General features: G+C 34.8%; 1 protein-coding gene across 2 annotated transcripts in view; it reads left to right on the top strand.

Annotated features, from left to right (window-relative positions):
- The window catches only part of LOC117323272 (kinesin-like protein KIF16B), a 55,936-nt gene extending 52,622 nt beyond the window's left edge, over positions 1-3,314 (top strand). For both annotated transcript variants that reach the window (XM_033878388.1, XM_033878389.1), the window contains 3 exons: positions 501-590; positions 1,047-1,127; positions 1,615-3,314. In XM_033878388.1, the coding sequence (XP_033734279.1) occupies positions 501-590; positions 1,047-1,127; positions 1,615-1,770 (327 nt within the window). In that variant the 3' untranslated portion in view covers positions 1,771-3,314. The remainder of the gene's footprint in view (positions 1-500; positions 591-1,046; positions 1,128-1,614) is intronic.
- The last annotated feature ends 11,439 nt before the right edge of the window (positions 3,315-14,753 follow it).

Consider the following 14,753-nt stretch of genomic DNA (forward strand, 5'->3'; position numbering starts at 1 on the left):
GGTTCATATAATTATAATGTTATTGATAACGGTTCATATATAATGTTATTGATAACGGTTCATGTATGATGTTATTGATAACGGTTCATATATAATGTTATTGATAACGGTTCATGTATGATGTTATTGATAACGGTTCATGTATAATGTTATTGATAACTGTTCATATATAATGTTATTGATAACGGTTCATGTATGATGTTATTGATAACGGTTCATGTATAATGTTATTGATAACGGTTCATGTATGATGTTATTGATAACGGTACATATATAATGTTATTGATAACGGTACATGTATAATGTTATTGATAACGGTACATGTATAATGTTATTGATAACGGTTCATATATAATGTTATTGTTACCTGTACATGTATAATGTTAATTTGTTATCTGTTTTAATACCAAAAGAATAGGGTAATTGTCTATTTGGGAATTTCAAGAAATAAAAATGGTGATAATTATGCCTAGAACTGATTGATAATAAATCGTTTACAGATAATGATTGGAGAGGATTCCTGGACAGTGTACCGTAGGTACAGCAGATTTCGACTATTACACCAAGACTGGAAGCGCAAAATACCTGAGGTTTGTAAACATTATATGATGTAGACATATTTGTGCCTGTTTAAAAGCTACATAACCTTTATATGTCAGAGATTTATCTGATCCAGAATTATGAATGATTTTGGTAATGTCTTGTATAATTATTAGCCCTTGTTTACAAAGTAAGTTATACATTACAGAATTTGTTGATATATTTCTGCCAGACTTTCACCTATCATGACTATGATTATATAATGATACAGTCCAACAATCATTCGTGTGAAGAACATCAGCTGGACCATAAGAAGATAAAATTCTTGAATATTTAGAATCCTTTATTTAGTATTTACCAATGTCATGTTCACCACATAGAACGGATCTCTACTTAATACCACAAGGTATCCATCCAAGAAGATCACCACTTTTTGAAATGATAGGAGTGTTGGTTCAACCTTTCATAGTTTCTCATGTTTAATAATGCTAAATTCTCATTCACAGATTAATTCATTGGTGTTTCCTCCAAAGAAACTGTTCAGTAGATCTGAAAAGGTGGTGGCAGAGAGGCAGAAACAGTTAGAGGTATTTTTATTTTATTTTTTCAAAGTTTTACTGAAGACATTACATAATAATTGCTGACCTGTAATATTAGAATTATCTCGTATACAGTAAATTTGATGAACTAGGCTTGGAAATGTTTATTTGCTATATGTATACATGTGAGCAGTTATTGACAAGGGAACTGTCACCATTTCTTAAATTATCAAGTTAAATATAAACATGCATTGCTAAAACAGATCTTTTACTTATATATGGAACTCTTTGGATGGGGAATAATTGTAAGGTAGCATGTATCTTTAAAACAATTCCAGGAAAAGGCTTCTGACAACTGTAGAAGTGCATTGTCTGTGTCCCCCGAAAAAAAAAACAAAAAAAAACGACCAAGCACATCCTATACTTGCCGTATTTTATATAAACTGATGATCTCAGTCCTAAACTAGTATTGATGTTGTTTGTTTTGTTTACAACAGTCCTAAACTAGTATTGATGTTGTTTGTTTTGTTTACAGCTGTACATGCAGAACTTCCTGTCCATCTGTCAGAGAACACCATCTTGCTCCCTACATTCCTCCAATAACAAATATCTCACCAAACAAGTCTTGTGCGAGTTTGAAACTTTTTTCAAGCGAGGATTATTTGAAGTGTCCAAACACGGTGCAACATAAGATATGTACAGTACAAGCACTGTTTCACACAATGTTTCCAAACCCAGTTCCACATGATTTATCCAAACACAGTGCCACTTGATGTATCCAAATATTATGTTTTCATTCATGTTACAAGATGAGGTGACCACCTTGTTTCCAAACACAGTGCCACATAATTTGTCCAAAAACAGTACAACAGGATGTGTCCAAGCACAGCATGACAGCTAGGATGTGTCCAAACACAGTATAGGAGGATGTGTCCAAACACAGCACGACAGGATGTGTCCAAACACGGGACAACAGGATGTGTCCAAACACAGTACAACAGGATGTGTCCAAACACAGCACAACAGGATGTGTCCAAACACAGTACAACAGGATGTGTCCAAACACAACACAACAGGGATGTGTCCAAACAGAGTACAACAGAATGTGTCCAAACACATTACAACAGGATGTGTCCAAACACAGTACAACAGGATTTGTCCAAACACAGTACGACAGGATGTGTCCAAACACAGTACAACAGGATGTGTCCAAACACAGTACAACAGGATGTGTCCAAACACAGTATGACAGGATGTGTCCAAACACAGTACGACAGGATGTGTCCAAACACAGTATGACAGGATGTGTCCAAACACAGTACGACAGGATGTGTCCAAACACAGCACGACAGGTTGTGTCCAAACACAGTACAACAGGATTTGTACAAACACAGCACAACAGGATGTGTCCAAACACAGCACAACAGGATGTGTCCAAACACAGTATGACAGGATGTGTCCAAACACAGCACGACAGGTTGTGTCCAAACACAGTACAACAGGATTTGTCCAAACACAGCACAACAGGATGTGTCCAAGCACAGTATGACAGGATGTGTCCAAACACAGTACAACAGGATGTGTCCAAACACAGCACGACAGGATGTGTCCAAACACAACACAACAGGATGTGTCCAAACACAGTATGATAGGTTGTGTCCAAACACAACACAACGGGATGTGTCCAAACACAGTATGATAGGTTGTGTCCAAACACAGCACAACAGGATGTGTCCAAACACAGTATGACAGGATGTGTCCAAACACAGCACAACAGGATGTGTCCAAACACAGTATGATAGGTTGTGTCCAAACACAGTACAACAGGATGTGTCCAAACACAGTATGACAGGATGTGTCCAAGCACAGTACGACAGGATGTGTCCAAACACAGTACAACAGGTTGTGTCCAAACACAGTATGACAGGATGTGTCCAAACACAGTACGACAGGATGTTTCCAAACACAGCACAACAGGTTGTGTCCAAACACAGTACAACAGGATGTGTCCAAACACAGTATGATAGGTTGTGTCCAAACACAGTACAACAGGATGTGTCCAAACACAGTATGACAGGATGTGTCCAAGCACAGTACAACAGGATGTGTTCAAACACAGCACAACAGGTTGTGTCCAAACATAGTACAACAGGATGTGTCCAAACACAGTACAACAGGTTGTGTCCAAACACAGTATGATAGGTTTGTGTCCAAACACAGTACAACAGGATGTGTCCAAACACAGTACAACAGGTTGTGTCCAAACACAGTATGACAGGATGTGTCCAAACACAGTACAACAGGTTGTGTCCAAACACAGTATGACAGGATGTGTCCAAACATAGCACAACAGGTTGTGTCCAAACACAGTATGACAGAATGTGTCCAAACACAGTACAACAGGTTGTGTCCAAACACAGTATGACAGGTTGTGTCCAAACACAGTACAACAGGATGTGTCCAAACACAGCACAACGGGATGTGTCCAAACACAGTACAACGAGTTGTGTCCAAACACAGTACAACAGGTTGTGTCCAAACACAGTATGATAGGTTGTGTCCAAACACAACACAACGAGTTGTGTCCAAACACAGTACAACAGGATGTGTCCAAACACAGTATAAAATAATATGTCCAGACTTGTTTTAATTGGTGTAGCTATGATGTGTCCAGCGTAATGTATCTGATGACAATTGACATTGAAGCCATCATCATATTTTCCTCACTCATATTGAAATAGGAATACATGTATTTAGAGATAGGAATGGTTTCTTATCGTATTTTTGCTAGATTCTTGTATTTTTGCTGTTATAGGTCTTATATTGTATTTAACATTTCATTCCAAGCAATACTTAGCTGGTGGTATAAAGTACTGCTTTGTCACCTTAAATGTATTACTGTACCTGTGTTTGCACAGCACATCATTTAAGTCAGTATCTTGGAGTGACTTAATGCAACTTTAATGTTATTTTGTGATTTTTTTTTTATCAATAAGTCAATAATGATAAATGTCAACGTTTAGACCTGATGAATAATTAATTCATGGACAGCGATCAGAGGTATTAAGGTTGATATTTATCATCATTAACCAGTAAATGATGATGGTTAAGTTTTAACGAGTTGAGCAGTGAAATTGTTCCCATTTCAAGTTATTAAAGTAAATGAGCATTGTAACAAATATCTCTCTAATCTACTAGTAGGAACTTAAATTTGAACAAAGCAACTTGTCAGCAGGTACAAATATTCTCAATGCATGTATTCTTATCATTAACCTACGTGGTACCAATTGATGACATGGGCAACATGTTTTATCCCTCTTTCAGTCACTTAGAGCTTTTTGGGGCGTTTTGTATAAAACTTTATGGGAGTGAGATTCATGGTCACTTTGAGGAATACACTGCTGTTCTTCATGTGGAGACTTGGGCTATTTTCATTTATAGTGATACCAAAAGTTGGACTGGTTTGACCAGAGTTGTTTAAATATGAAATAATGATGGGCTTATTGATTTTATATTACTTTTGGGTGAGTAAGGCCTGTATAAATTTGATTCAATGCAGCTGCTAGCTTTTGTATCTGTACGTTTGAATCACTTGTCTATGTACTTATGATAAGCAATGTTGAGCTCTTGGATTGGTGACCGCTCCATTGCACCCCCGGTTCTTCTTACATTAATATATGCTAGTCTGTCAAGATTTGATTATGCCTGAAATGTTACAATTAAAATTTGACCATCTGGTTTGTCCACATAAATAAACAAGCCCCTGTCCTTGGTTGCAACAACGTTTTAACGTTCCTTAACTTATATACATGTATACTGTATCTATAGTCTATATTTATCTGATGGTAAAATAAATTCAAAATGTTGATATAACCTATGAAGTCAGGTGACCTTGATCCAGATGGCAACATTCCAGTTAATATTAAACATGTATTTTTTTATGAAATGTTAATCAGTAAATCTATATACATGCTTTTATAAGTATTATTCATTGTATTTTTTTTCATAATTCTTTAAAAAAAACACTAGAAGTATTAGAATTATTCAAACATTTTAAAATATTTTATTTCATATATAATATCCTATTTACATATTCTAGTCCCATATATTGAGTATAATATCGTGTAATATCATTTGACAAGTAAGTATTTAATAAATCAGGGTTTAGGTTTCAACATGTGTACCAGGTTTTAAGTATTTAATGAATTAGAGTTTATGTATCAACATGTGTACCAGGTTTTCATATGGTGAAAATATATATGCATATTTATATATAGGTATGGGAGATATCTCAAATTGATAATTACAGGGTCCATGCCTATTATTGTGACGTAAAATGTTGCGGGATATTGAAAAGTCAGTATGGTGACCAGAAGCTTTTCTTTTTATGTGAATAATACTTACCATGACGCTTTGGTTTGTTTTGTTTAACGTCCTATTAACAGCCAGGGTCATTTAAGGACGTGCCAGGTTTTAGAGGTGGAGGCAAGCCGGTGTACCCAGAGAAAAACCACCGGCCTACTGTCAGTACCAGGCAACTGCCAAACGCAGGTTTCGAACTCGCAACCCAGAGGTGGAGGGCTAGTGATAAAGTGTCCGGACACCTTAACCACTCGGCCACTGCGGCCCCTACCAGAACATAATCACTGAAAAAGAAGCCATGAAAATGCTCGCAATATTCTTTGTAATTTTACGTCACAGTAATTTGTCTGTCACGATAATAGGCATGGACCCTGTGATGAAAATGTTTTTTTTTTCTTTCTTTTTTTTAAAAAGTTAAACTTAGTTTCTATTTAAAAAACAAACTACAGAATGTTACTGATTGTGATGACTGATTTCTAAAGGAAGTGTACAGAAGGTAAAATCATACAATCTACCCACTATAATTGAATATGGTTGTGCAACTGTAACCCTCAGGTAAATACTAGCCGCAATATAACGCTCGGCTAGACAGATCTTCTCTTTAGCTTGATCAGTTGAGTACGAGACTATATATAACTATGTATAACTAAGCCATAGCCATAGGTCCTGGGTTCGATCCCTAGAGGAGGCAGTGATTTAATTTAATTTAATTTAATTAATCATGCGCTCTGTAACATTGGCACCCATGTAGGAACTTGGGGGGTGAAATACTCAGCCTTGCTCCACAAGCATCGCTGTTACCCCTGGAAACTTGAGGACGAGTTCTTTCCTGGAGGGGGAGTATGTAACCCTGGTAAATACTAGCCACAATATACCACTTGGCTAGAGAGATCTTCTCTTTAGCTCGATCGGTTGAGTATGAGACTAGTAAGCCATAGGTCCTGGGTTCGATCCCTAGCCGAGGCAGTGATTTAAATTTAATTAATCATGCACTCTGTTACACAACTATCAAGCCAGTGGTTTTGGAGATAACTGAGTATCTTGTCCTTTAATTTATTATACAAAATTGTCCCATAACTGGAAATGAACACTGACTGGATTATTAAATATAGGTGTCCTATGCTTGTTAAATGTAATTCCAGTTGACTATGTAGTAAATGTTTTGTTTTCAATTATTTTGTTTATACATAACTATAAATAGAAGAGTTTCAAAAGTGTTATATAGATGAGATTTACTAAATACATAGAACTTTTAAATGAGTGGGTCGTTACATTATAAGGTTATTAAGTTGCTGTTACAGTAATTAATTCCTTGTTACTTACAAACCATTACTGTTTGTTATTGATCTCATGAAATGATGATCTTCAAAGTATTGTTTTAAGTTTTTTGTTATTATTTATTTGTAGTAGGTAGTAAAAAAAAAAAATCCAAGATTTTTTTTCTTCACAATATTGTCCAAAGGACCAAGGTGAGCTGAAGCCATACCATGGCATTCTGTGTCTGTCCGTCTGATATGGTCAAGATCTCAGACGAGTTGGAAAATAGGAATTATTCAACAGTAACTACAGTTATTGTCCTTGGTAATAATATTATTATTGGACCTTGTGAACATGATAACTGGATTAAATATCAGCTAATCATTAGTTTAATGAAACTTTGTATGCTGGCATATATTGATAATATCTCAGACGAGTTCTAAAATGGGTATTATTCGACAGTTACTTACAGGTTTACTGCCCTTTGTTATAATATTATTATAAATAAATCGTTTTGGTTCACCTGGGCCGAAGGGTAAATCTTTCCAAAACACTACTAGTCCTAAACAACTAAATGAAATTTGATGAAATTTAGTCTGAAGAATAAATTGGCAGTGTTAAACGTTGTACGTTTTATAAATGAAGGATGTGACACCCTTAGGGTGGAAGAAATGGGGCCTTATAGGGGAGAAAAAAAAAAAAAAAAGATGACAGGAGTTAATCCACCTGTAGTTTGAACCATTGTTGGGAGAGCTCGAGGCAGTTCAAATGAAGGTAGAGTATTTTACTTTTTCATGACCATGGAGTCTCATGTTTTCCCCTGGGGAAGGTAAAATATAGGGAAATCACATTTTTGACCATCATTTGTTTGATTTCTATTGGAATTCAGGTAGAATCAAATACTCTTCATTGATAAGTAGATGGTATGCAAATGTTGGCCTGACTGAACCCCAGGGGATGATGGGTGGGGCAAAAAGGGTCAAATTGACAGAAATATATTTAAAACTCAGGTGATCGTTAAGGTCCATGGACCTCTTGTTTTTTCTCAAAGGTTTTCTTTAAGAAAAATTCCCACTCTGAAATGGTTTGATTTTTAAAAATTTATGAAGTTATGATATTTATAAAGCACATTTACCTAATTTTTCAAGTGACTTTCATTTTCGAGTAAATGTGTTAAAAGTAAAAGAATAACCAGCAGCTTACATACAAAAATTGCAATATTTGATCTTCTATCAAATTTGTTGAGCAGAAAATGTGTAGAGCAAACAATCCGTAGTACAAAACAACATCATCAATATTTTGATGCATATAGTTTTAACTTCTGTTTTTTTCTTTTTCTTTTTTGAAAATTAGGGGAAAAAAAATGTTCTGAAAATTATGAAGTTGATCGAGCTGTAAGTAACTAGCTATGGCATAAAAACACATCAATATGAAATGGATTTTAAAGAATTTTCATTTCAAAAGAAATCTTTCAGTAAATTTAAACATGAAACCCAGCATAATACACCTCAAATCGATCCACTTAGCGTTTTTTGTTTTTGTTTTTCACTAAATAAGTCTACTTTGTAAATATAGTTGCTTTTATGATAAATTCACCACAGAGCCTTGCCAAAAGAAGCCACAGTTGTTCTCTACTGTAGTTAGTTATGTGTACATATTAGTATTTGGGGTGTAATTTTTTTTTATGCATTTGTAATCATGCAGACCAAATTTAAAGGCCACTAACACATTGTGAGTTACACTGAATATAACCATATTGTACATTTCGTATATACAAATAAAAAAAAAAAAGGTTGTGTTTGGTCAGAAGCAGACTCCGGTGAGGTGCTATTGGGGTCTGGTGATACAAAATTTGAATTGATACCCTGTAACAAATGGCTTTTATGGAGAATGATATACATATATGTATCCTTTATGTGAAATATATCATGGTAACTACATGAGCTTGTGTATAGAATATACTCTTGTATGTACATTGTGGTTTAGTAAGCTGTCTAAACCAGGGTATTGGTGCTGTATTATAGTTTGAGAATGTGTACAGTGAGCAGGTTTTCAGAATATAATACACAGCCTGATATAAACTGATTTTAGAAGGCGTTTGTTGATAATTTGATAGCATACTGAATTTTGGAGAAATGACATTTAACTCTCCTTTAGGCAAATGACATTCAAAGTTACCATATTTTATTTGAAAAAAAAAAGTAAAATCGTTTTAACGCTATACATGTGTAGGAATCTAAATAATTCAAAATACCAAGATGGAGATGCTATTTAAATTTTCCTTATAGATTTAAGATCTCGCAGTTGAGAAGTTGCCGTGATATTGTGACCATTTTTCTGCCAATTAAGATAGATTGATAATGATTAGAAACTGCAGGTTTAAAGTATTGTTTGTAATGTATTATTGAATGTCTTTTATAGCAGTGCAATGTGTTCATGATAAATACTCAACATTTTCTTGTTGTTACACATCTGTTTTTTGTAAACATACTATTTGTCATATGAATAAAGGAAAGTATATGTTATCCAATGATGTGATTAATTTGATCAGTAACCATCAGTAAGGTTGGGTATACTCTTCTCCGGTTCCTGTTACCATAGCTACCAGACGTGTGCTTAAAGCAGTTTTAATGTAACAGAGGTTGTAACCTCATTGGTGCTAGGGATTGAGCATGTGACCTCAAGTATGGCACTCTGAATATGCTAAAGAGAAAATCTCACTCTCAAGCATGCATGCAGGTAGATCTATTAATATCTTTCCAGGCTAGTAAACATTCAAACTATGAAATATACATAGGAAATATCAGTTAATGATTTATGTAAGAGCTAAATTTCTCAAATTGGCAACAATTAAGAGCTGAACATTATTGCTCAATTCACCTTATATTTGGGCGAGTTAATTAAACTATATTTAAATGTAACACTCATTTTGTTTTGTGTTGCCCAGATAAGTATGTCATTTGAGAAAAATATCATTTTATAAAACATTAAATATTTTAAATTTCAAATATATATTTCATGTATCCACTTTGCCTTATTCTTTAGCTTATTAGAAGAGAAAACTCTTAATAGTTTATATTCATTGAAACAGACATATCATGTATATAAAATTAATGTTATTGTTGAATATCAAAGCTGTATGAACAAGTTTATTTTGTTAAATTCATATTATGGAAAGACCAGTTATTTCTCTAAGATATAGATTTTAAATTTTGAAAATTAAATCTGAGAATCTAGTTATTTACTATATATATATATTCTTTAAAGCACATAAGTGTTTCTGATGAATCAACTTGCAATTATTTTCAATTGGAGAATGTAATATGAACATAATAATATTTCCCCTTCTCTATTACTACATAACACAGATAAGTTATCTTTGTGTTATAGGCTATTTATTTAGTTCACTTTTCTGGTATAACACATTTTGATCATGAGGATAAAGTATTTTTATTCTATATATTTGCTTTATTCAGTATTCGCTCTTATTGCAATTTATCTAATAGGACTTCAGACAATTTTACATTATTTATTACAAACACATACAGACAATTTTACATTATTTATTACAAACACATAAAAATGTACATGCCTTGAACGTAGTTGTATTTATCAAAATATCTCTACTTACTAAGTTAAGACTGAACTGTTCATAACAGATTTCCATATATGAAGTACGTTTTTGATGGTTGATTTATTGTATGACGTCGTAAAATTAATGAGACACATATATATAATATATACCTTAAAACATACTTGTTACATTGTGCTGCTTTCGGATAGCTGTACAACGTTTTGTCATAACCTCTCATAATATTCTAATTGTTGTACATCAGGGAATGGCATGTTCCTGTATATAAGTGCATAAACATCTACCTCAAGTAATACTGAACAAGTAAACCTGAAACATTATTACATATTATAGTTGTGGTTAGTCATTTTTGCATGACATCAGTACAAAATATTCACCTTTTTTACGCTTTCAAAATCCAAATGCTACACATGGCAAATATAGCTTTCATCCTGTCTGTGTTTCTATTTGTATTTAATAAGATCATTATAGGTTATGTCACAGTTTAGGCTTAATGATCAGTATTCATAAATCTTGCTTTCGCACCACTGTGCTTGCATGTGAAGCAGTAAATTCAAAGGCTGCGCCAGGTGCCTTGCTTTACTTTGGGACCTTTTTGGAAAAAAACACATTGAAACTAAAGGTAATTCCTGGACCAGTTCTAGACATACTTAAAACATTTGAATTGACAGTCAATGTATTTTCTGATTGATATTTCTCCATATGCTTTTTGACAGTCTTCCTTCCTCTTTCTGATAACATAACCAGCGTGATAGCGCTAGAGGACCGCTCCTCGTATCTTGTTTGTGAATTAAAGTTCATGATGTATATGTAAAACGCTCATCTCCAATTGTTAATGTATCATGAGGTGGAGGAAGGAGGCCTTTCTTGATTTGAAATCGTAAATGCTATTGCTTTTTCCTCTTCTTTAAGTATGTTTAGGATGTCTTGGCATCATTGTGAAACTAACTTTTGCTATTCTTTATATCATATGGGGCCATTGTGATTTTATAAGTGAAATGATTCACAGGACATTTTAAAATATGTTTCAGCTTTGAAGACGTCCTTGGTACTTGAGGAGTTACTTTCTCTATCGTTCTTTACATCCCTTGGCAAGTCACTGTCATAAAAACAAAAAGCTGAGTTCGATACTTGGATTTGCTTTCAGTCAGGATTTCCTGACACTAATAGATAGCTATAGATATGTGCCTTCGATTTTGCCATCAAAATGTTTCGGGGATGCAGAGAGAAGTGAACGCGACTCCTGGAGTATATCGATGATGTTTTGAATATTTCTGACAACTTTTTAGGAATAGTTATCAATGGAATACGTAGGACGACCCTCTATATATCAAATTGAATTGCTTGTTATCTCTCTGGAAGAGTATAGGAAATAGCTATCATTTTGATCTTCCATGCTTAAATCGTGTCGCCGAGAGAAATATGTTCAATGTATGTTTATATTGCTAACAAGCACACACTTATGTTGAAAAATACACTGTATCTTGAAAATGTTAAGGAATAAATGATTGAAGAAATAGTTTTGTTTTATTTGTCAATTGTAATCCTGCTTTGTTCACTGATAGTATTCTTTTATTTACACATGTATGATCACTGGGAAATTTAGAAAATAGGCAATGTCAACTTTGTTCCGTTTTGAAGAAAGATCATATCAAGTGAGAATCAGATATATGATGATTTTAATTGTTCAACAGACAGGATACAGTTTAAGGTGCTACATCTCAGTTAAAGAGAAATAATGATAACTAGAATACAAGAATAGACTGTTGTATCTTTTTATACAATACCAAAAGTAGCACCCTCTACCATCCTCCGAAAATCTGAGCTCTTGAATTTTATACTGTAAATACAATGTACCATCATACTCAAACTCTGTATGTTGAGCATCTTTCGGTCTTATAAAGAATCATTTAAAGGATTTTTTTTTATTTGTTGCTCTTAAGATATATTTCTATAGCGTTGGTGCTAATTCTATTCAATCCGAGTATAGGCTTGATGGCGATAAACGTCCAGCGTCATTGGGCGAAGAGAATTGGTGGGTCGAGGGTTGAAATTTGTGGGTATCGTCTATTTCTATCGGAAACATTCGTAGATGAAGGGAATCTCAACTGTGTGCAAACCAGTGGCTTGTACACCCCAAGGCATAAAATATGGAACCAAATAGGGAAAAAAAAAAGAAATCTTTGAAACTATTTTGATTAAATTCTACACTGAAAATTCAAATATTACATCAATGGAAAATATACTAAGGTTACAGCAGTATGAGACCCCCCCCCCCCCCCCCCCCCCCAAAAAAAAACAAACAATAAAAAACAAATATAAATGCCATCCAAACAAAAGACATATGTCTGTGATAGCGAGTTAGTATGATGTCTCTAGTAAACCGTTCACCTTGTAGTCCAAAATATCGTAACTTTACAGGAAGTAGCTGTTTACGACTCTGTTTTCTACATTTCCCTTTTCCTGCCCTTAAAGACACAGTGATTACCAGACTCCTGATGAAACAAAAGATAATTCCCGGAGAAATTCAAGGTCACGACAAATATTGAATATAGGATGAGGAAAAGTGAGTTATTATCGTGTGGGAGTATAAATTGAATGATCAAGCTGCTGGATAATTTACTGAAAATGGATTATACCAGAGATGTATATATCGCATATACGTCTCTGATTATACCAAACACAATAAATAGGTATAAATACACCTGAAGTTTGTTCATACTACATTTGTTATCGCACCAAAGGACCAAGGTGAGCTTATGCCATACCGTGGCGTCCGTCCGTCAACAATTGAGTTCTTTTTAACCACCAATCAGAATTCAGCCAAATTTGGTAGGAAGCATCCCAATGTAGCTGGGATTCTAAATTATACAAATGATGGGGCTGGCCTCCCGAGAAGCTTGAGAGGCGGGGTCAAAATGGGTCCATTTAGCAAAATTGATAATAAAGACTTCTTCTCTGGAACTACTGTAAGCAATGTATGACATTGATATTTCAGTGTTAACATTCCTAGGTTGCTTGGATTCAAATTTATACAAATGATGAGGCCGACTAACCTGTAACCAGTACTTTTTTATATGAATAAAGAACTGATGCTCATACAAAATATATGTAATCACAACTTCTATATCTGCTAATAATCTCCATTACATCTCAAATGTTGCTTATTAAGGCAATGTTTGCTGATTCATGTACTTGTGAATGCAGTCAGTTACTGTCGCTCCTAATAGCACAAGAGAGTTATCTCCCCTGTTCTATGTTTCTTCAAAAACAAAACAAGTAAAACTGTCGTGAATTAATATATTATACCAATTTTTGTTTTAATGTCATTGTATTTTTAGGTCACCTGAGACGAAGTCTCAGTTGACCTATTGCAATCGCCTTTTGTCCGGCGTCGTGCGTCGTGCGGTGTGCGGTGTGCGTCGTGCGTCGTAAACAATTTACATTTTCAACTTCTTCTTAAAAACTGCTGAACTAAATTCAATGAAATTTTACAGGAAGCTTCCATGGCTGAGGGTGAACCAAAATTGTGAATTATATGGTCCCCACCCCCCAGGGGCCTGAGGGGCGGGGCCAAAAAGGGTCAAATTGACTAAAACTTCAAAAATCTTCTTCTCTACTCTCAGATAAGGTGGAATCAAACACTCTTCATAGATGGAAGGGTCTTAAGGTGCTTTACCAAAATTGTGAATTTCATGACCCTGGGGTCTCATGTTTGCCCCTGGGGAGGGGGTAAACTTTACTATAGTTTATATAGGGAAATCACATTTTTGACTATTATTTGTTGGAATTGTATTGGAATTCATTCTAACTTGTATCAAATTATCGGCATGGGATGACAGTTTGATGGTATGTACATGTTGGCCCTAGTTGACCCCCAGGGGCTGGTGGGCGGGGCCAAAAAGGGTCAAATTGACAAAAATTTCAAAAATCTTCTTCTCTACTCTCAGATATGGTAGAATCAAATACTCTTCATAGATGGAAGGGTCTTAAGGTGCTTTACCAAAATTGTGAATTTCATGACCCTGGGGTCTCATGTTTGCCCCTTGGGAGGGAGTAAACTTTACTATAGTTTATATAGGGAAATCACATTTTTTACTATTATTTGTTGGATTTGTATTGGAATTCATTCTAACTTGTATCAAATTATCGGCATGGGATGACAGTTTGATGGTATGTACATGTTGGCCCTAGTTGACCCCCAGGGGCTGGTGGGCGGGGCCAAAAAGGGTCAACTTGACAAAAATTTCAAAAATCTTCTTCTCTACTCTCAGATATGGTAGAATCAAATACTCTTCATAGATGGAAGGGTCTTAAGGTGCTTTACCAAAATTGTGAATTTCATGACCCTGGGGTCTCATGTTTGCCCCTTGGGAGGGAGTAAACTTTACTATAGTTTATATAGGGAAATCACATTTTTTACTATTATTTGTTGGATTTGTATTGGAATTCATTCTAACTTG

This window comes from Pecten maximus, chromosome 3, assembly GCF_902652985.1.
Source record: "Pecten maximus chromosome 3, xPecMax1.1, whole genome shotgun sequence".
Taxonomy (NCBI): domain Eukaryota; kingdom Metazoa; phylum Mollusca; class Bivalvia; order Pectinida; family Pectinidae; genus Pecten; species Pecten maximus.